At 43.6% G+C, this 21,060-nt stretch overlaps 2 protein-coding genes across 4 annotated transcripts; both read left to right on the top strand.

The window, feature by feature from the left end:
• Position 1: 1 nt before the first annotated feature.
• SLC2A11 (solute carrier family 2 member 11) lies at positions 2 to 9,843 on the top strand. Of its 2 annotated transcripts, XM_031592345.2 has the most exons (12): positions 2 to 223; positions 2,508 to 2,606; positions 3,161 to 3,321; positions 3,432 to 3,556; positions 3,818 to 3,947; positions 4,103 to 4,251; positions 5,337 to 5,524; positions 5,902 to 6,012; positions 6,482 to 6,583; positions 6,709 to 6,784; positions 7,209 to 7,336; positions 7,800 to 9,843. In XM_031592345.2, exons 1-12 carry the CDS (start codon positions 203 to 205, stop codon positions 7,998 to 8,000), a joined length of 1,491 nt encoding a protein of 496 aa, XP_031448205.2. In that variant the 5' UTR covers positions 2 to 202; the 3' UTR covers positions 8,001 to 9,843. The 2 variants fall into 2 exon arrangements, with proteins under 2 accessions (XP_031448205.2, XP_090008742.1); XM_090152616.1 differs by lacking the exon at positions 2,508 to 2,606.
• Positions 9,844 to 13,049: 3,206 nt separating this feature from the next.
• On the top strand, positions 13,050 to 20,980 carry LOC116228487 (solute carrier family 2, facilitated glucose transporter member 11-like). 2 transcript variants are annotated; one of them, XM_031592346.2, is made up of 11 exons: positions 13,050 to 13,181; positions 14,169 to 14,329; positions 14,814 to 14,938; positions 15,156 to 15,285; positions 15,528 to 15,676; positions 16,235 to 16,422; positions 17,077 to 17,187; positions 17,479 to 17,580; positions 17,933 to 18,008; positions 18,336 to 18,463; positions 19,199 to 20,980. In XM_031592346.2, the coding sequence occupies exons 1-11, from the start codon at positions 13,086 to 13,088 to the stop codon at positions 19,403 to 19,405; spliced, it is 1,473 nt and encodes a 490-aa protein (XP_031448206.2). In that variant the 5' UTR covers positions 13,050 to 13,085; the 3' UTR covers positions 19,406 to 20,980. The 2 variants fall into 2 exon arrangements, with proteins under 2 accessions (XP_031448206.2, XP_090008741.1); XM_090152615.1 differs by lacking the exon at positions 19,199 to 20,980 and having other exon boundaries at positions 18,336 to 18,770.
• The last annotated feature ends 80 nt before the right edge of the window (positions 20,981 to 21,060 follow it).

The following is a 21,060-nucleotide window of genomic DNA, read 5'->3' as shown; positions in this document are numbered from 1 at the left end:
GAGCTCCGCGCTCGTGGAGGGCTGCGCCGCAGTGCCGGCGTTTCCCTGGCAAAGGACGCCGCGGACCCTCGTGCCCGGAGCTGGACGGGCTGCGAGGCGGCTGCGCTCCGCCACTGAGTGTCAGTGCCTACGCTGGAGATTTAAATAATCCTTTGGAGCACTGCTGAGAGCTTCGGCAAGACAGGAAAGACCACCAAAGAGGATGAACAAGCTGCAGAGATTGGTAAGAACAAGAAACTTTTCTATTATTGTTGACGGATTATTATTTTTTTTTTTATCCCTATTTTTTATAAGGCTATGGAAGTCCTTACAGGTTATTGTAGAATTACTCGTCAGCTCGTCCCAGTCCCTGGGTTAGAGCTGACAGACTGAGGGCTCTCCTGGCAGCTGCACATCACGCGGTGGTGAAGCCCGGCTGGGAAGGAACCCTGCAGGGCAGCTCGGCGCTGTGCCGTGGCTCCGGAAGGGAGGAGCAAACGTTTTCCCTTTGCTTATGGCTGTAATAGGTGATAGGCTCTAGAATGAATACAGGGAAATCAGCAGGAGGAATGTTTTGTCTTTTAGACGTTGTGGTTAAAGATCAAAAGAAGCGTGCTGTTGTAGGCACAGGGCATCTCTCTCATCTGGAGAACTGGAGTTAGTGGGAAGAGCAGGGATAGCAAGGGCTCACAGCAGTGAGACAGCAAAGCCGTGCCAAGGAAAGTGCAAGTGAGCGCGGTGTGCCCTCTAACGGGGCAGGAGAGAGCTCGGCCTCTTGTTGCCGCAGGGCTGGAACAGTCTGCTGTGCTTCTGCCAGGGAGAACATCTTATCTGAGCCTCTGGAAGTTAATGACATTAAGAGGCTTTGAGGAAAGAAAAAAGCTAAGATTATTGGAATTTGTGATTTAAAAACTACTGGTAGATGAGGCAAACCGTTCCTTTCTTTGGTAGATGGCTCTGTAAAAAGAAATCGAGCAGGTGAAGCAGATAGGGCTCCCCAGCTTTAGGATATCTAAGTCCTCCCCTGGGTCAGTGGAGTCATATTCACGCAGCAAAACAAAATCTGGCCTGAGGTGACCTGCCCTGGTGGTGAACAGCCCAGCCCAAGCACGGGCTCTTCATGTCATCCTGCCCTGTGGGGAATGCTGTGCAAGCCTGGCCCTGGGCTGCCTGGAACACTGTGCAGGCAGTGTCAGGATAAGGGCTGGGTGCCCCAGCAAGCTCAGAGTGGTCTTGGGACACGAGACAGTGCTTCCAGCCCAGGGACACCACCAGGGCACTGCTTGCCAGGCACAGCATCTCATGTACAGGTAGAGAAGCCGAAAGCACAGGCACAGAATACATGAGAACAGACAAGGATTGGTAGTGTGGCTGCAGTGAGGATGGAGGTGTGGGTATGGGGACGTGATGCTGCTGGCACATGGCTGTGCTGCTCTGCAGGAGCAGTGGATCCATTTGTGGAAAGTCAGACACACAGAAAAGCATCCTGTCAAGGGTGGCAAGTATGAACTGGAATTTACAAACACAATAGAGGAGGAAAGATCAACAGAAATATGTAGAAAGGGAAATACACACGACTGTTTTTTGCTCATAAGCGTAACAGTGAGCACCCAGGTGTCAGCTGGGACAGCTTGTTCTACACCCTTCCAAAGGCAAGAGGCTTCTCTTTGATACCAGCACCCTGATTCCATGATTTGCATGAAGCAGGCCCATTAAATGGCTATGGGAGCAGTGGGCAGTGAAGAAATGACTTCAAGGAGGCACAGAACGTGACACAGAACCCACGACCTGCCTTGTATTTCGCCCACATCATTATACTGAAAATGCAGAAAATATTTTGACCGAATACTCAACTGTAGGCTGCTGAACACCTGTAGGAACAACTGCGTGATGGAAAACTTCATCAGAAAGACGTTGTCTGCTCTGTACAAAAAGTGAAGCAGCATAGGAAAAGCAGTCTATTTTAAGCTGAAATGAAAGAACAAAAAAAGAAAGTATAATTGCAGTAAAAGGGTAGAAGAAATAGCATGCCAGTGAACAAGAGTGCCCTGGACATAAATAGCCCTGAGAAAATCTCTTATACTAGAGGGGAGCTGGAAATGATTCAGAAGTTATTAAACTTTGCCAAATGCTTCTTGAGTAATTCATCATGTGGGTACAGGTTTTGTACTGCATTGAATTAATTGAAGCAATAACACCAGACCCTGACAGTATTTGCTGTTGTTATGCTGACTTTCTGTAAGCATATGCATTAAATATTAAACAAAAGACACTTGCAAGCCTTTGTCTTCAAGCAGTTCCAAATTGCGAATGGCAGCGAAGTATTAATATGGAATCTTAGTATCATTTTGCACTTTTGGAAGCCATAGATTTTAAAACTCTGTATTTTGTTTTCTGTCATTTGCACTTCCCATTATACGACATCATTTGTAGCCTGTGCTAATATTCATCACACAATGGGCCAAATATCTGCTGAGCCATTTTATTCTGTGCACAAAAGCTATCCTTTTTCCATCCATCTTCTTCAGCTTCAGAACAAGAACCTGATCCTGACAGTGTGTGCTGCTGGGATTGGAGGCACTTTCCAGTATGGTTACAACATCTCCATCATCAATGCTCCGACTTTAGTAAGTACTGTGGGTCTGAGTGGCTCCTCTTGAGACACACACTGCCTTGGTGTTCTCATTCAGGCTGCAGATAGTGGCCTGCTACCAAAAATAGGCAGCCTGCTAGTACTGAGGGTGGGAATATGTTGTCACCTCTGTGTAAGTCATAGTCAAGGTACAGAACTTTGCTGTCATGAGCCACCCTTATTCAGGATCTAGAGTCACAAGAATTCTTTTAAAAGCCTTGCTTTTAGTTGTTTTAAAATATCTAATTTAAAATTTTTTCAACCTACATCCTACGAAATTGACTTTTGCCCTTAAATTCGAAGTTGGACCCATGATGCATGTTTTTAAATTATCCAAAACAGCTACACAGACACACAAGCCAAGTGCAACTTTTCAGCAGCTACAGTTTTAGATCCTTATCCCTCTGTTAAAAACACATCTATGAGCTGGAGGCCGTTTTCAGCCCAAGATGTAACAGCATGAGCACAGCACAAGAAGATGGATGCAGAAGGAAGCAGTTACACGCCTCTCTCTGTCCGTGGTCACGCAGCACTGTCCTTTTCTCGCAGTACATCCAGACATTCATGAACAAAACATGGTTGGAACGCACAGGTGCTCCCCTGGGGAGTGGCATGGTCCTGCTGCTGTGGTCCTTCACCGTGTCCATGTTCCCCCTGGGAGGCCTTGCAGGGGCTGTTGCTGCTGGCCCCATGGCCATTGTGTTGGGAAGGTAAGAGGTGCTGGATTATACTTGAAGCTTTGCAGTTTCTTTTAGGCCAAGGGGAAATGTGCAAACCTGGCACACATCTGAGCTCACAACCATCTCTTTTCTCTCTGAAGGAAGATGTCCCTGCTGGTTAACAACGTCTTTGTGATCGTAGCCGCCGTCTTGTCAGGATTCAGCCAGATGGCGAGATCCTTCGAAATGATTATGCTCAGCAGGTTCCTTACTGGTGTGAACGCAGGTATGAGGTGTGCAGGAATGAGAAACCTAACAGGCCAAAAGATATCAAAAGTATCAATTAGAAATAGAAGATACCGAAATAGGAATGATCTTAGACATGAAAATAATTTATCCTCTAGTCCGATCAGATGTGAAATTAAAGGTTTGGGTAAATAAGTTTAGGTAGGTCAGACATCGCATTTCCTGCAAGTCAAGAGTTGACTGCGTTTGCCCTCATCTCTTCTGTCTGCAAGCTGAGGCCAGCATTTGTCTGCCTTGCCAGGTGTAAGCATGAACATTCAGCCCATGTATCTGGCAGAGAGTGCCCCAAGGAAACTCCGAGGGGCTGTGGCCTTGACCTCTGCATCCTTTACAGCCCTGGGACTGGTGCTGGGCCAGGTTGTTGGACTCAGGTAATGTAAAGCTAGAAGCCCAGTTTATATTTCACCTATTTTACTCCTCCTCCCTTTCCTTTCTTTTCCAGTGCCCACACACAGCAGATGATTCTGGTCTCTTGCAGAATTTACTGAGCAAGATACTTGTTAATACTTGTTTTTTTTTTCTCCAGGGAGCTTCTAGGAGGGGAGGAAAGCTGGCCACTCCTTTTAGCCAGCAATGCTGTGCCTGCCCTAATCCAGCTCATGGTTCTGCCGTGGTTTCCTGAAAGTCCCAGATACCTCTTGATTGACCGTGGAGACAGAGAGTCCTGCATCTCTGGTGAGCTTAGGGCGACAGCCAGCCCCTCACTGAGCAGTGGGATCTGCTGACTGGGCAAAGGCACAGTAAGAAGGTTGATTGCATATCTTCACACACAATCCAGTGTATTCAGCCTAAAGCAAATTGAAATGTAGATTCCTCCCAACACAAATATTCTGTTGGGTGACCTACCAGTCTCCTCAGATGAACATAAAATCCTTGAGCCCAGTACTATGGGTTATGTCTCCAGTCCCGTGATGTGCCAGAACATTTGGTTAACAAACCAGAACCATGCTTGTTCTATACAGGATACATGGTGCCACCAATGTTTGCAGATGCATTAATTGTTGCACCCTTAAGCAGGTGGTAGTTGGTTGCATATTTGTGTGAACCAAAGTAATTCTGAGCACAGATTAATGTGTGATTAACTTCTTTGCATCCTGCTTTTGTACAAAGACTTAGGCTGCAATCTCGTGAGAATGGTGCCATGGTTTTATATCTGAGAAGCAATGTATCATTCCATTTGTCATTACTTCCTCCTTCCAAGCTAAACAACATTCTACAATCTTAAATATTTATGATCTATTAAGATAATTTAAAGGCATCTTTATAAAGTACATTTTTTGATAAGAAGAAAAGGTCAAAATGTGGAGCTTGTGTTCACAATGACGTATATGTTTTGTAACTATGAAGTGAAATAAATGCTGGCTGAAGAACTCATGACCAAATGTGCAGCCAGTTCATATTAAGGGATTTGCTTAGATTTGTACCATACAATCCCCATACACGGAGAAGCTGGAATTAGTTTCCAGGAATCATGTACCAGCAATGTCTTAATTGCCTGCATTTCCCAGGGAATCCACTTGAGGTATGAGTCAGAAGCATGGCTGCTGGAATGACATGGACTGGAAATATTCCCTTGTCAAACAATGGGGAAGGGTTTGCAGTTCCTACCCCCTAATCTTTCAAGGGGATACCACTTGTGGGGGCAGTACCACAATCATGGGCTCTTCTACAGCTTCCCACAACCATCATCTACTGCTCAGCTGTTTGGCCTGCAGGGATGGGCAAACAAAGGTAAAGCCTGAGTTCTCTTGTCCTTGCAGCACTGAAGAAGCTCAGAGGCAGCAGTGAGCTGGGAGAGGAGCTGGAGGAGATGCTAGCTGAACAGGCTGCTGCCAAAGGTCAGAGAGCGAAGAAGCCGTGGGAGCTGTTCCAAAACCCAGCAGTGAGGTGGCAGCTGATAAGCATCATCGTGCTGAGCAGTGCCATGCAGCTCTGCGGGAACGATTCGGTGAGCTGCTGGTGGCTGCAGTAATCAGCAGCAGCACTGTGCGGGCCATGGGTGCAAGCACTTGAGTTTAACACTCTTCCTATAGAAGAAGGAGCAGTGTTCTGCTCTGCTTTTGGAGATCTGGCTGCAGAAGGCATGAACAAAGTAGTGAAGGAGGAATCGTGGGAGAAGTGGGAGAAGTTGAATTGGAATATATAAAATGATGGCATAAAAAGTAAACAGGGTACAAATGCTAGGTCTGTGCTACAATGCCTGCTTAATATACAGGAAAAACCCTTTGGCACCCAGCCCTGATTTTCATGGTCCTTCAGGAAAAAGCAAGTGGATGTATTTTCAGACACCTTCCCTTACTGCTCTCTCCTCTCTTCTCTCCACAGATGTACTTTTATGCAGCTTACGTGTTCCAGGAGGCTGGAATTCCTCAGGACACAATCCCGTATGTTGTCATCGGCACAGGGAGCTGTGAACTGATCACGTCTGTAACTTGTGTGAGGCTCTTAAAACACTGCTGACACACAGCTGTACTGACAGTGAGGAATTTCGAATTTACATTGCCTGATATTCCAAGGAAGCACTTCATAACACAGCAGTCAGGCAAACTCTCAGCATTCGTGTCCAGAGGGGTTAATGCTGTATTTTGTAAGATATTGCATCGTCATCGTTGTCTGAAAAGTGCTCTTTGGAAGGGTTTGAATGGACACTGTGCTTCTGATCTGTGCACTCTGTCTCTAGAAAATGAAACTTTTACCTTATGTCACCACAGCTACAGGCTGGGTTTAGGTGCACCTGGCATCTTCGTGTCTCATTCAACAACCATCTTGCTGGCTCCTGCCAGACCCCTTCCCCTGAGCAGCCTTTCTCTTTCAGCTAAGAGTTGCAATGGGACAAGAGGGAACAAGCAGGAATCTAAACAGATGTCAAACATTTTGCTTTATTTCACTGTGTTACTTTGTGCAGAACATGATTATAGACTACGCTGGCCGGAGGCCACTGCTGCTGGGAGGATACATCCTCATGGCAGGATGGGCCACTGTCTTCATGGTTGCTCTGAGCCAGCAGGTAATGGACTTCATTGGATTATTTAAGGGAAATGCAATTGACATTTTTATGTGACTGGGCTGTCGAGTGGTGGCAAGTAACAGTAAGTGCTCTGATTGGCTTTTTGTTGTTCCTTGTGGCTGCAGACTCAGATTAGCTGGATGCCTTATCTCAGCATGGCCTGCATTTTCGCCTATATCCTGAGCTTTGGACTTGGACCAGGTCAGTTCCCCACATGTTTCACTGAAACTTTTGGGTGCCATGGAAGTCTGGAGTTGTGTGCAAGCACATGGCTTTGGAAGTAATTTCTTGTCCTTACAGTGTCATAGGATTGAACTAATTATGAGCTATTTTCACAGCCAGATCCCAGTGAGAATAATGTGGGTTACAAAACCTCTCCCAGCAGTTCATTCCAACATGAAAGAGACTAAATAATTAGCCAGCCCTTAATATTTAACCTAAGACTTCCCCACTGCAGTTTATCTCTTTTACCACTTATTCTGGCATTGTTGACTAGTGAGAATAATTTACTGAATACAATTCACTGTTCTCACAAATGGCACATTGGCTTTGCTTGTGCTCTCTTGGTTTTTATCAGCAGTGTTACCAACAATGTTCTTAACTTTCCTGCTATTCCTTTTTCCAGCTGGTGTAACAGGAATTCTGCCCACAGAGATATTTGATCAGATGTCCCGACCAGCTGCATACATGATCTGCGGGTCTCTGCTCTGGTTCAATCTCTTTCTGGTTGGAACAGCGTTTCCATTCATTGTGGTGGGTTCCCAAGGCAACGCAATGGTGATTTCTGATGTAAAGTTGATGTAAAGCTTTGCAGGCATGAAAGGCTTTTAGTTCTGCTCCGTCCTCTACTGAGAATGGCTGGGATTTAGAGATGCAATGTAATTCCCCTTGGCCAGACCCTGGCACCATGCCCCATGTTGATTCCTGAAGTGAAAGGGAGCAGAACTCCACCATATGCAATCCCATCTTAATTCCTACTGGGATCTCCATTCTATACAGTTATGTATAGACAGAAAGCCAGAAAAACACAATTTGAGATACTTTTCTTGCTACATCAAAGTTCCCAAACTTTGCTGGAGAGCTGCTGTCCTCCTTGCTAGGGAGCACACAAGTACCCTCTGGATGAAGTTAGTGCATGCAGGGAAGGGGTTTAATAACCTGTTTGCTGTTGTACAGAATGTCTCTAACATCGTCTTGTTCTTTACCTCCTCCTCAGAAAAATCTAGCACATTTCTGCTACGTCCCATTCCTTGTGGTTTGCATCTGCACTGCTGTCTACATTTGGTTCTTCCTTCCTGAGACCAAAGGAAAGTCCTTCCTGGAAATCTCAGAGGAATTCAGGAAACGGAACTTCAGAGCTCAGAGCCTTGAAGCTTTCTACAAAGGCCCTGAGGAGATCAGGTCCACCACGTTGTAGCAGAAGGAAGGAGAATGGCAGCTGGGGGAAATTCAGCAGTGGTTATGTTCTCTTTGCAGGGAGACAGAGAGAGGAGCAGGGCTGGGGAGAATATAGTGCTCTTAATTCAGCTGTTAGGATCACATTACTTATTTACTTCATTTGTTATACTCCTCCTAAGCCACCATTTGGCTGAAACCGTAACATAGAATCATAGAATCATAGAATGGCCTGGGTTGAAAAGGACCACAATGATCATCTAGTTTCAACCCCTCTGCTATGTGCAGGGTCGCCAACCACCAGACCAGGCTGCCCAGAGCCACATCCAGCCTGGCCTTGAATGCCTCCAGGGATGGGGCATCCACAGTTTGTCCTCTGTCAGTTCCTGGGGACATTCTCAGGGACTGCCTTCCTGCCAAAATGCTTGAGAGTTTCTCTTAAAAACCATGTGTGACGTGGTGGTTCCACTGAAACACTTTCAAGCCGGTATATCAGAGAAATGCCTGACAGCAGCATGATATAGCGAGACAAGGAACCTGACTGCTTTGCTCAGGGATGTCAGTAGATGTTACAAAGGCTGTAAGCCACCCTTTCGTCAGCTGAATTTTGTAACACCTGATAAACCATTTATTGTGTTGCTACACAGACTATTTTCCTGCTGCTTAAAAGCAAGGTTCTGTGAGTTGAAATGTGAAGTGCCTACTTCCAACCAACAGTGAAACTCAGGCCATACTGCCAGATACCTAAATATTGATGTAGGATACTGTGTTTAGGTATTCAAATCTGAAATTTGGCCCCAGAGGCTTAGAGCTTAGGATGGACCATGATTTAAAAAGAAAAAAAAGGGAATGAAAAATAGATTCCCTCCTCTCCCAGATTCAAAGACAGTTTTGGATAAATGCATGCACCCTCTGAAAGGTTCATAGTTAGTAGCCAAAGCTTATCAGTGTCTTGGTTTACACACAACTTTATGCTGTCACAATTGTGTTTCTGCTTATGGAGAACAGATTTATGATATACAGCTACTAAATTGCAACAAAAGTTAAAAAATCTGTTAAAAATACTAAGTAACACGCATATTAAAGAGTGATAGGCTGATGCCTTATTCTCTTATCAGCAAACACCACCATGTGATGCTTCAGCAACTTTCTTCTGAATTTCTCCTAAGTTTCAATTGTTTTTCTTCTCAAACCAAGCAGCAACTTGCACTCCAGAAGTTTTGTTTGTTTGTTTGTTTTGCTTCTAAATCTGGGCTCTCAGATACAAAAATTGATATGATTAAATTCTGCTTTCAGACAGCAGATGAAATTCTCAGAACTGTGTCTCAGTGCTTCTGTTTCTGTTACTAAGTGATTTCAAATAGACCACTACTTGTTGAGCAATAGCAAGCAGTTAATTATTTTCAGCTATAAAGGCATGTGACGGATGGATTAGGAAGAAAGCTTCTAGCACTTGCTGCGTGGCTTATACAGCTGATGTTTGGGCATCATTTTGCAGACTATTTACTCTGGACTGATTTTCTTCATGGCTTGTTTCTTGCCATCCAATCCTATGTTCTGTCTCTGGTCCTGCCTGGACACTGCCAATCTTGCAGGGATTAAGCCTCCATTTACACCTGTGCTCTGCTGAGGCTGTGGTTGTAGTGAAGAGGAGCATTGGCAAAATAACTAAAGTTTCTTTCTGTGTATTTTTAACCAATTTTAATTTAAAAAAATCCAGCATTTTTGTATGTCATGAATGTAAACATAATGTTTCCTGAGTGTATTACTGTCATGCTGGGCATGGGCAGATGTATTTCTCCAGAGTCTGTGCAAGAACAATCTTTTACTACCTACAGTTTACAGTGTAGAAAAATAAATGTTTGTTCACCTGCAGTTGGTGCTCTTTAAAAGTCATTCACATAAACACATGGCAACAGCAGCTATCTTTGCTCTTGGACAACACTGAGATTTTGAGACAGATAGGATTTTGAGACAAGACAACCTGGAGCAAGACAGCTGGAAGCTAGGAAATGCAGAGGAACTCTTCATTCATATCATCTGGAGAGGGCAGTGAGGGCCTGATGGAAAGAGGACTGATGAATGCACACACTCAAAGCAAAAAGTGCTGGTACCATCACGATGATACCAAAACATTCCGTCCTTCAGTGGGGATCAGAGAAAAGATGGGAAATAGAAATGAGGCAGTGAAGAGAAGGTGGGAGAGAAAATGCCTGGGTGGAGGGAGAAGCCTGGCACAAATTGCCAGGAAGAACAGGTTTGAGGGGAGACTTGTTTGGAACTGGGAGAAACCTTGCAATGTCCCGAGGTCCTCATCTGGGTCACTTGTATGGCTGCTACCTTGAGTCAGCACTCCTTGGCTTTCCCCAGGGCCCTGGAAGGACAGAGGCAGCTGGCTGTATGCTGTATGCCACATACCTGCCCACAAGTGATACGCATTCAGACCCAGCCCTGAGACTATGCATCAGAAAACCTCAGCTCCAATTAGTTCTTTTTGTAACCATGGCCTGAAATCAGGTGTCTTTAGACTGATTAAGCAAAGGTAAACAGTAGTTACATTTTAATTGATCTAGTTGGTTGCATTTTAATTGAAGCATTTAACAAGATAGTTATTTATTACTGAATTAACATACCTTCATTAACAGAAAGAATTTATACCACTTACTTAGATCAATTTTCTAATCATGTGAAGCGCTGGGCACAAATGGATCTTGAAAAGTGATTCTCAGAGACTCATGATGGTTTAAAAATCAAATCCCCAAGCACTGTAGGACTGATTACCATCACACCAGAGAAGCACTGTTCCTGCTGCTATCCCCTGAGTGCTCCTCTGCATAATCTGCCTCTCAGGTTCCGCACAGCTTGGTCCCAGCCTGACCAGCCCAGGTTCTTCCAGAAATTGAAGACGTGCAGAATCCCAGCATGGGCACTGCCCAGTGCAGCCACTCAGCAGCTGAAATGCTTTCCCCTAAGCTGTTTGAATCACCTGTAAACCCCTTCTACCAGAAACGCACTGGAAACTGCCAGAGAAAGAGGCCAATTGAGAATTAGGGCTAAAAGTAAAGATTGAATTGATTTATGTTACGATCAGGATTTAAAAGTGACATTCAGCTTTCCTAGCACTTAATGTGTTACAGGAACACAGACTTGAATTTCAGGCAATGAACCGGTAGCCTTAAAGCATCAACTGATCCCATAATTCAAGCATGAATGCACAAGCTTAGTCACGCTTAGTCAAGCTTTTGAGTAAGGCTTCAGACAGCTTTTCTGTGTTGAGGCTCACGTTAACAGTCAGGACCTTTTCCGTTAATACGATAACCAATTACCCAAACTGTGTTTTGGGGAGTCCAAGCCAGTCCACTCTAGTCTGTGCCACTCCGCTCTAGACTCTGGACTTTGGCTTCCATTAATGCCTCTTTATTGTCCTTTCCTTGTCTCCTGCAGCTCTGTTGCTGGAGCTTCTCTGCCCAGCTGACCTGGCATGAATGCATAACTCATCAAAATTACTCTCAGTTTCATCAGTAACCAACACAACATTTCAAAGCAAATAGCAAGAACTTCATGACAAACCAAAGAGAGTGTAAACAGTGAAAGAGAATGAAATGACAGGTTGAAATGTTATCTCAGGCTCCTCTTTCTCTATATATAGCCTGACTTTTCCCAAAGTGTCCCAAGAAAGCATCAGGAAAGATCTAGCCTGCAAGCTGAGATGACTACCTTTGCATGCAAGTTGGTATACATTTCCTTTTTTCACACCCAAATAGAATTCTTGCAATACAGATTTTTTTTTCTTTCTGCTATTCTAAAGGACCCGTTGCATAAATTTAGTACAGAAAGTTAAATCAATCTGAATCAAATGCATTTAAAATAATAGTATGAAATCATAATAGAGAGATATCAAATATGTTGCAAGGAAATATTTTTAAAAAGCAATGAAAACTGGATTTGAGAGCACTTTTCTATTTAATGCCTGATGTATGACAAAGACAAACCAAGGGAGTTCAGAACAGAGCGAGAAAACAAGAGTGCATGATTTGACAGATGGAGGAGGACCATAGATAGAAAATGTCCTCCTCAATAAAAGGGTTAGAAATAACAAAGTACCTAAGGAACTCAATAAAAGAATAGCCAAGTAATGGTGTTATAATACAGAACTGGGATAACAGTCAGAAAGTTGCTGCAGATGCAAACTTCGTACTTAGAATGGGATTTGCTGCTTCTTTTGCTCATGGTGAGTCTCATGCTGATACGTGGCATCTTTTGTAAGCACGCAGCATGGGTGTAGTGGTAGAGACCACAATTCTCACTTCTTCCTAGTGCTTTGATAAGCACAAGATAAGTAGATAAGACTGTCATCATTTAATATATGAATGTGCCAAATACCAAATGTATTCAGAACTGATTCCTCTGAAGCCAGCAATGATGCGACATGGATAAGTTTGATGCTCATTGAAACAACGGCATTCATCTGATTAGAAATCAGCCTGTAAATGTTTGCCAGTTATGGCTCAGCATTGCCTTTGAATACAATTTGTTCCAGAGATAAAAGGGCATTACCATATTGTCACTGCTGTTCAGAAAGCACTGGGACACCCAGTAACAGAGAGCAGGGGAGTGGGAGGGATGGGGTACGCATGTAGCATTACACTGGAGCTATTTTTAAGCCTATCAGATATATTTCTAAATCAGAGTGAATAACTATGAAACCAGGAATGCCCTCCAAACTTCAAATATTTCTGTTGTCTCAGTCAAGCTACTGAACAAAATATTCACTTAAGAGAGATAACAAATGGGAAAGGAGGAGGAGGAGGAAACAAATGGGAGGAAAGTGTGCGCATGATGCTTGCACGTTGTACCATGCTCCCACAGCTAGCGATTCTATGCAGATTAAGTTGATAAAGCTGAAGACAGAAGCACTGAGGTGTAAAACCTGTTCTGGGAGACAGCTACAAACTTTGTTTCTCCTTTCTACAAATGTCTCCCTGTCCTGTGCTTTAGCTGCTGTGGTCTTCCACTGCATTACTTTCAAGCGATCCCACAGGCAGAACAGGACATCTGAGGGCATGTCTGAACAGCTTTCTATGCTGATTTTTCTTCCTGCCAGAAAATGAGCTGCAATCTTTTCCTCCTTGCTTTCGTCCTGGGCATTGGTGGAACTTTCCAGTATGGGTTGCAGATCTCCATTATCAACTCTCCTGCTGAGGTAAGCACAGACAGCTCAGCGATTGAGCTTCCAGCATGGATTTCAGTGTCCTCATGCATTCCTGCCTCTATCTGTAATCACTAAGGTCTTTCTTTTTGCACTCGAAACTAGACTTTTTGTGGTTGCCTGATTCTCAGAGCAGCTGCCTTACTCTTGTGTGTCATTGTTTCTAACTTCTGACTGATGCCATGGAACTGGGAAAGGGGAGGATGAGGGCTATCCGTAGCCAGGCATTTTTCCATTATTGACTTGGATTGTTTGCAAGAAACTCTCCTGTCCACAAGGTTCCTGGATTCCTTTGTTCCAGGTCCTTGGCTATGCACACCAGTTCTGAGTGAGCACCTGTAAAGCAAAACAGGACAGGGAAGGAGTGGAGCTCTAGAGCCCAGGTCAGCGCTGATACCCGCAGCTGAAAAAGGAGAGGTGTTTGTCAGCTCAAATAGTGCTGAGGACATTGAGTTCATAGTGTCACCGCACTGGGAACCCTTATCCTGAAAGAGGACACTTTGAGGTTATCAACAGTAGGTTAGGGAGACCCCAGAATGATACACATCAGGAGACAAATCCTGACCTCACTTTAAGTCAAACCTAGACTTTATCCAAAGCAGCAGGCAGGATGCAGAAAGTAAACAAGAGGAACAAGTGGGAATGAAGGGGAAAACTGTATAACAAATCGTGCTCCAGCATGTGAACAGAAGATCATCTTGACCTTCTCTTAATGGCATTCACAGTTGATATTTAGTATTGTTATTTCGTATTGATATTTACTATGACTTATTACACCATGTTTCTAAAACACGGACTCTGCTTATGTTAGTGGCAAAATTCCTTCTCGTTTTACTGGGTTTAGATTTCAGCCAGGGTATTGACAGAAATGTATTAAACAAGACAAATAGTCAGGAAAGAGAAATTGAAAAAAAAAAAAAAAGGTGCAATGATCAGAAAACATGTTGATTGAGTTCATTGGTTTCTTTTTTTCTCTTAAAGTACATCAAAAGTTTCATACGTGAGACCTGGCTGAAGAGATATGGATCTTCTCCCAGTGAAGAGATAATTACTTTGATGTGGTCCTTCGTTGTGTCCATTTACACCATTGGTGGGCTCCTGGGCTCCATGTCTGTCAGATACATGTCTGTTAAATTTGGAAGGTAGGAGTAATGATTGCATTAGTTTTCTGTTTACACCCATACCTGCAAGCACAAGTGTTTACATCTTTATGTCTTCACTGCTTGTGAAGAGGTCCTGTGAGCAGCCCAGGGTCACTTCATATGAAAGATCATTGAAGAAACAGAATAGCAAAAACTGCCAATGATCACAACAAGAATACCCTGTTCCTTGTAAATTCCAAAGCCAATCCAGACCAGAGAAATCATCCGGAGAGTACATACCTTTTAAAAATGAATTTCACAGAAAGCATCTCACACAGCATGTTCTTCGAGGTAGATATTAGCTCCAACACATTACACACAAGAAGTGCTGTAGGCATCAAAAGCTCCAACTAAGGTTTCAGTTCAAGACAACATTTTCCAATTTCCCATTTACTTCACTGCAGCTGATCTCAGTCTTTAACCAATGTACAAGCTGCATCACTTCCGTCTGGCCAGGAATGACACTGATTTAAATTAATTCCAGGAAGAAGTCCATGCTGCTTGCCAACATCCCTGCTCTGTTGAGCGCAACTCTCATGGCACTCAGTCGGCTGTCTGGGTCCTTTGAGATGATCATCATTGGGAGATTATTTGCTGGCGTGTGTGCAGGTAAACTTGCATTCCTATAAGTGGGATTAAAAGCCTGGGAGAGCAGTGCCTGAGGATCACAAGGTTTTACCTTGTGCCTGATTACCGAGTGCATTTTTTTACTAAATAAGAAAACACAAACATCATTAAATTAACTGTATATGACAGGCCAATTTCTCGTTCCCATCCAATCCATATGAGAAGTACTGCCCTGTCTGACGGTCATTTGTCTCTGAAGGTTTAGGTCTGAATATCCATATCATGTATGCGGGAGAATGCGCCCCACAGAAGCTGCGTGGGGTGATTGCCATAACTGCTTCCACTGCCATTGCCGTGGGAAAGTTTGCAGGATTTGCTCTGGGTCTCAGGTAAGAGCTCTTTCATTTCTTCTGTTATTAAAATTTATGCATATGTCAATTCATGTCTATGGATAAGCAAATCAACAACTTTTCTTAGGTGTGCTGAAGTGTGCAGCCAAACCAAATTGTCTCATCACCAATTCTCAACTGAATGAAATTCAGAAATCATATAAATGGTTAAGACTGAAGAATGATGCTCCTTCCTAGCAAACACAGATCAAAATACAGACAGTTTAATCCTTTTGTTTTAGAGAAGTTCTGGGAGTAGAAGCTCTGTGGCCCGTTCTCATGGCAGCAAATGCAATTCCTGCCCTCATTCAGCTGCTCACCCTCCCCTTCTTCCCAGACTCTCCCCGCTACCTGCTCATCGACAAAAAGGACAAGGAGGGTTGCATCAAAGGTAAGGAAATGGGTCACAAAGCATTTGTGCTCTTAGCAGTCAGAGCCTGGAAACTGTGCCTTCTGTGTAATGAATGGATGCTCTGTCCATATCTATGAGTATTCCATGTTTTCAGTGACCCTAATGGCAGCTGCTAACATAAACAGAGAAACAGCCATTATGGCTCTTTTGAGTGTGAAGGGAGAGAACTCTTTGGCTGTATATTTAATCATAGGAATTGTTTTTTCTTGTCTCTGTTTTGGTGCGTGCAGTAGAACTGTACCTTTAGCAGGGGGGAATTCAAAAAAGGATTGATAAAAATTTAAGCCTCTCTTATGTGGAAATACTGTAAACACCTGCTGGTCAATGGTGAGGTCGTGATTGAGATTTATAGGTAAAAATAGATAGGAATGAATTGTATTTGGGTATAAGCTGAACCCAGATTTCTAGGAACTTCAGACAAGCAAAGAGCCTGATGCGTTAATAAGACACTCAATAAGGCAGGAAGGAATCCTCTGCATTCATGTGTGCCGGTGAGCTTGGGCCCAGAGTCATCTTCTCCTCCTCCTCTCCCTGCAGCTGTGAAGCAGCTCTGGGGGGACGGTGACCACATGGCCGAAGTGGATGACATGATTGCAGAGCAAGAAGCCATCCGTGGGGAGAAATCTAAGAGTGTTTGTGATCTTATTCGTGACAAATCTGTCCGTTGGCAGTTCATCACTCTCTTTCTTGTCTCCTCATGCATGCAGTTAATTGGAGTCAATGTGGTACGCACGCTGCTTTTCTCTGCTTTGTACACTGTTTACAGTTCCGTGGCAAGAAGTGTTCTGCAATGAGTAAAATGCTAATTGGAGCAGTGGCTGTAAGGTGGGAAGTTGTTATCATTTGTTAAAAATCATTCCCGTCAAAGTTTGGGAACTGAGATAAGTTGAGAACTGTGGTTTAGCAAGGGTTACAATGCTAAAATGGAATTTCTTATATGTTAGGAATACTCACATTCAGAAAAATTGTGACTATCAGAATCACTGCAAAGTTTTAAAGATGATACACAATATTCATTTAAACCAATTGCTTAGTAAGTACTGTCAAAACTTGTATGTGCTCTGTGTCCTGCACATGAGACACTAAAACTTGTGGAAGGCTGCTGGGTGGAATTATAACCTGTAACATGAACAAAAGCTAGTGCTAAAAGTAAGAAGAAAAAGGTAAGTATATCTTTGTTACTGAGTTAGAAGCAGAGCTGCTAGTAAAAGCTCATCTGCACAAATGAGCCTCATAAAAACACTGAGGAGTAGTTGCCAAAATCAAGAACGTTTGCTCTTTACTTAAGCCCTAATTAATTGTTATCTGCCAAAAAAGGCAGAAGTTGGTGTACACATGATCACATGGGTGCAACCTTCACACATTTCTGTTCTTTCCAGGTTTACTTTTATGCATACAACGTCTTCTTAAAAGTTGGACTCTCCCCTGCCCAAACCCGCTATGTCTCCCTGGGAGTTGGGATCACCGAGATCCTCACCACAGCTCTGTGTGTAAGTGGATCTTCAGCTGAATTTCATTCTGCTGCAGTTTCTGTTTCATTTCAACCTTTAGAAACTATTGCAAATGGAGATCCAGCAATCAGCCCCTTCAGTGAACCAACAGGAGTACTTTGCACTGATCACACAGCACCATCTCACTTGCCAGTAGGACAAGTAGGGGGCACTTCCTAGGGCCAGCTCCCTGCAGATCCCCTGCCTTGCTGCTGAAGGCAGCTGCTGAGCAACTTGTCCACTCCTGTGAGACCTTCCCTGAGCGCTGACAGCAGGTGCTCCTGTTTGCAGGGCTTCCTCGTGGACCGTGCTGGGAGGAAGGCACTGCTATGGAAAACCCACACTGCTATGGCCTTGGCCTTAGGACTTCTCACAGTCACGCTTGCTTTACAGGTAAGACCTCACTTATGCATCTGAGCCAAGTGGTCACATCTTCATGTCCTGTTACATGGCAGACATCAATACTGTTTTCCTTTCCCCAAAAAACTTTTTAGCTGAAGTAGAAGTGTTTTTGCAGCTAACCATCATACTAACAGTGGTCTGTTTCCAGCCATGTACATGCAGATTAAAGTCAATAGCTTTTTACAAGTATGATCACTGCCAACACTGTCTCCTTGAGAAGTGTGTGGAAGTTGAGAACACAGATGTATGTAATACTATGTAATAATGAAGATTGACCCTGTTTCTAATAGACCTGGATTAATGAAATTTTTATTTCTGATTTGATTTTTGTTTCCCCTCATAGGATTCTTTCTCCTGGATACCATATTGCTCCGCTGCACTCATTTTTATCTTCATCATGAGCTTCGGTCTTGGGCCAGGTTAGCGTTTTATACTGGAATGTTTTCATATACCCTGGCTTCTTAACAGCAACTCTTAGGAGAGGCAAAGCTGTCATACAGCATGAATCCTTGCTCTTCAGTGAGGGGTAGATGTTCCCAGTCTTAGAGCAGTCCATACTGTGGTAGGAGATAGAGCTTCCTTTCAGGTTGCATTCCTACTTGTCTTTCTCCTGAAGAACCAAGCAGCATTTCAAACATGCCTAGATCAGATAAAATCATCAACTTCTACAGTCATATGAAGCATGAGTTACAGAAACATCTGGCAAAATTTCTAATTTTTTTCTTTTTTCTCCAACATTTTTTCAGCTGGAGTATTATGCCCCCTACCCACAGAAATATTTATTCAGTCATACAGACCAGCTGCTTATGCTTTTAATGGTGCTACAAACTGGATCCAGCTCTTCTTTCTTGGACTTTTGTTCCCTTTCATGGTGGTAAGCAAAGCAAGGTGTTTGGAAATTTTCAGTTTGGAGGTTAGATTTTTCTTGAACCCAGAGATTACTTCCCTTTTCCAGATCTTTGTGCAACAGACAACCAGGATTGACCACAGTTTGGATGGCCTTTTGCTTTTTACCCAGAGGTGTAATGAAAATGTAGTAAAACCACAAAATGCTGCTAACTGTACACAGAGTAACACTGGAAAACATGGAAAGGGCAGCAGGGACACTGACACAGTCAGAAATCATCTGAATGTCACGAGGAGCTCCCTTGCTTTCTTCCTTGCCCTGTAGATGCATCTCCTTTGGGGTTAATGGATCCACCTGTACTTCTCCCAGAGATTTCACCCAGCGCTGAGAAGCAGCAGGGAAACTGAAGCCTCTGCAGTCTGGGAACTGTGCAAGGAGGGACAGAGCTAACACACGTTGGGAAGGGTGGAGCAGAAAGGAAAAGTGACTGAAATGCAGCTCAGCACCCCTCTGAATTGTCAAGTAGTGAGATTCAACATCTGCTGATCATACAGCTTCTCTCCTTACAGCAGGAACAGAGAATTAGTTGACCTTAACCCTCAGTGCTGGTCCAAAAGTGGCAGCAAGCAAGATTTACATCAGCTAAGTCCCTGGCCAAGTATTTCAGTGAATACAAAAATAGGAACAACATATCATAAGAGAAAGATTTTTAGATCAATTTCTATGAATCAATTTCTATTTTCCCTCTTTCTTTTCCCACAGGAAGGCCTTGGTAGTTTTTGTTTCATCATTTTCCTGGCATACTGTCTGTCCATGGCTATCTTTGTCTACCTGGTAGTGCCAGAGACCAAAGGAAAGACCATGCTGCAGATCATGGAGGAGTTCAACCGCCTGAACTACCGCAGAAAGAAGGGACAGGCAGCCCTACAGCAGAATAACTGCTCACTGACAACTGTTACTAGACTTTAGTAACAAACTCTCCACTCCATATTCTGTTCTTTTATTACTCTTGTGCCCAGAAGCCTCACTACACAAAAAAGATTTTATTGCTCCCAGACAGAACAAATGTGTATTAAAAAAGTAGTGGCCTGCTGTGCAGGGTGCAGGATGACCTTGGTGGTTCTCTCCAACTGCTGAAATATGGACTGAATTAAATGCTCAAGGAAGGAAGGAAGGAAGAAGGGAAGGAAGGGAGTGAAGGGGAGAGGGGAGGCAGGAAGGAAGGAAGGAAGGAAGGAAGGAAGGAAGGAAGGAAGGAAGGAAGGAAGGAAGACAGGGAGTAAAGAAAGAATATTTTCACTCTCTGCAAGTTGCCATCTGTGTAAACTGAAAACACAGGATCAGCTATATTTTCTATCAAAACCAGGACTCCCATATTGCAGGACAGTGTGAGTGTGGAAGGCTCAGACATACAGCATAGTTGTGAAAAGGAAGAAAATTAAGACACAGGCTTTCACATCAAAATTACTTGCTACTATTTACAAGATGGTGCTGCTGAGCTTCAATCCAGACAAAGTGTTTTGCTTTTTGAACCAGTGGAGGAAGAGTACCACTCCTGTCAGAGGACATAATTGCTACGCAGTGTTTTCCCCTCTTACAATTCGACTTGAGAGCAAGCATGCAGTTCTCAGTCAACTAGGGCTTTCTTGAGCTGCTTGTAACCAGTTTCTGTGAGCTGCAGGATTTTTTTAATCTTCTTTTTTTTTTTACTTTTTGGAGGGAAATCATTGCTACATCTGAATGAGAAAAGTGTAAAGGAGTAAAGGAAACACTATGTTAGAGAAGCATCCAAGCGTAACCTGCCATCTCTAGCCAAACTTCTTATTTTGCAATCAAATACATTATTTAGATTTCTGAGATTCTTCTACTTGGACGTACAAGGATAGAACACCACTGAAATAAAGCACGAGCAAAGAAAGCAGAACTGCAGGAAAGCCTAAGTAGGCTAATCCACTGTGGGCTAGGTTCTCCTACACCATTAACAATGACACTGGAGCATGCCTTCAGCCTGGAGTTGTTTCATGTCAGACAGAAGGAGCACTGAGTTTCAATGGGATTCAGTTCCCACGTCTCTGGTACTGATGAAACAAAGAGTGATGCCTCTGCTAGAGAACCCAACCTGTGTCTGAGCATTTGCTCATCTCTCTAGGTCTCTAAATACTCTAATTCTCACTACAAAGTATGGGAAAAGGGCCTCACTTTTTCTATTCGTTGCTATACAGTGTGAAACACATTTGCTTGTTGTGCTTTGCAGTTTACTGACAAGAAAATAAAAACGCAGCAATTTGGCAAACACGTCCCACTGATCACGCTGGTGTTTGGCTTTCACTGATTAAAGAGTCAGGGCCAGAGGAATGCCCAACTCTGGGACTGTTTTATCAGGGTGAGCTTTTATTCTGGAAATGAAACCTCCACCACTGGCTGTTGCAGATGCTGTACAATGCAATAAAATTTGCAAAAGGATCTAAATGTTGAGGGTAGTTTCTTTTGCAGGCCTAATCTGCTGTTTGATCATCACACCACCCTCTAGCAAGATCTGTAGCAGTGCCATGAGCTAATACCAAAAGCTGTGGCCTTCACAGCTGTGTTATGTTTACATGACAAGCTTTTGATAGCAGGGGGGC

Source organism: Phasianus colchicus, chromosome 18 (assembly GCF_987193195.1).
Source record: "Phasianus colchicus chromosome 18, bPhaCol1.hap1.1, whole genome shotgun sequence".
NCBI lineage: Eukaryota > Metazoa > Chordata > Aves > Galliformes > Phasianidae > Phasianus > Phasianus colchicus.
The sequence above is the reverse complement of the archived record's forward strand: the minus strand, read 5'-3'. Positions and strand labels throughout refer to the sequence as shown.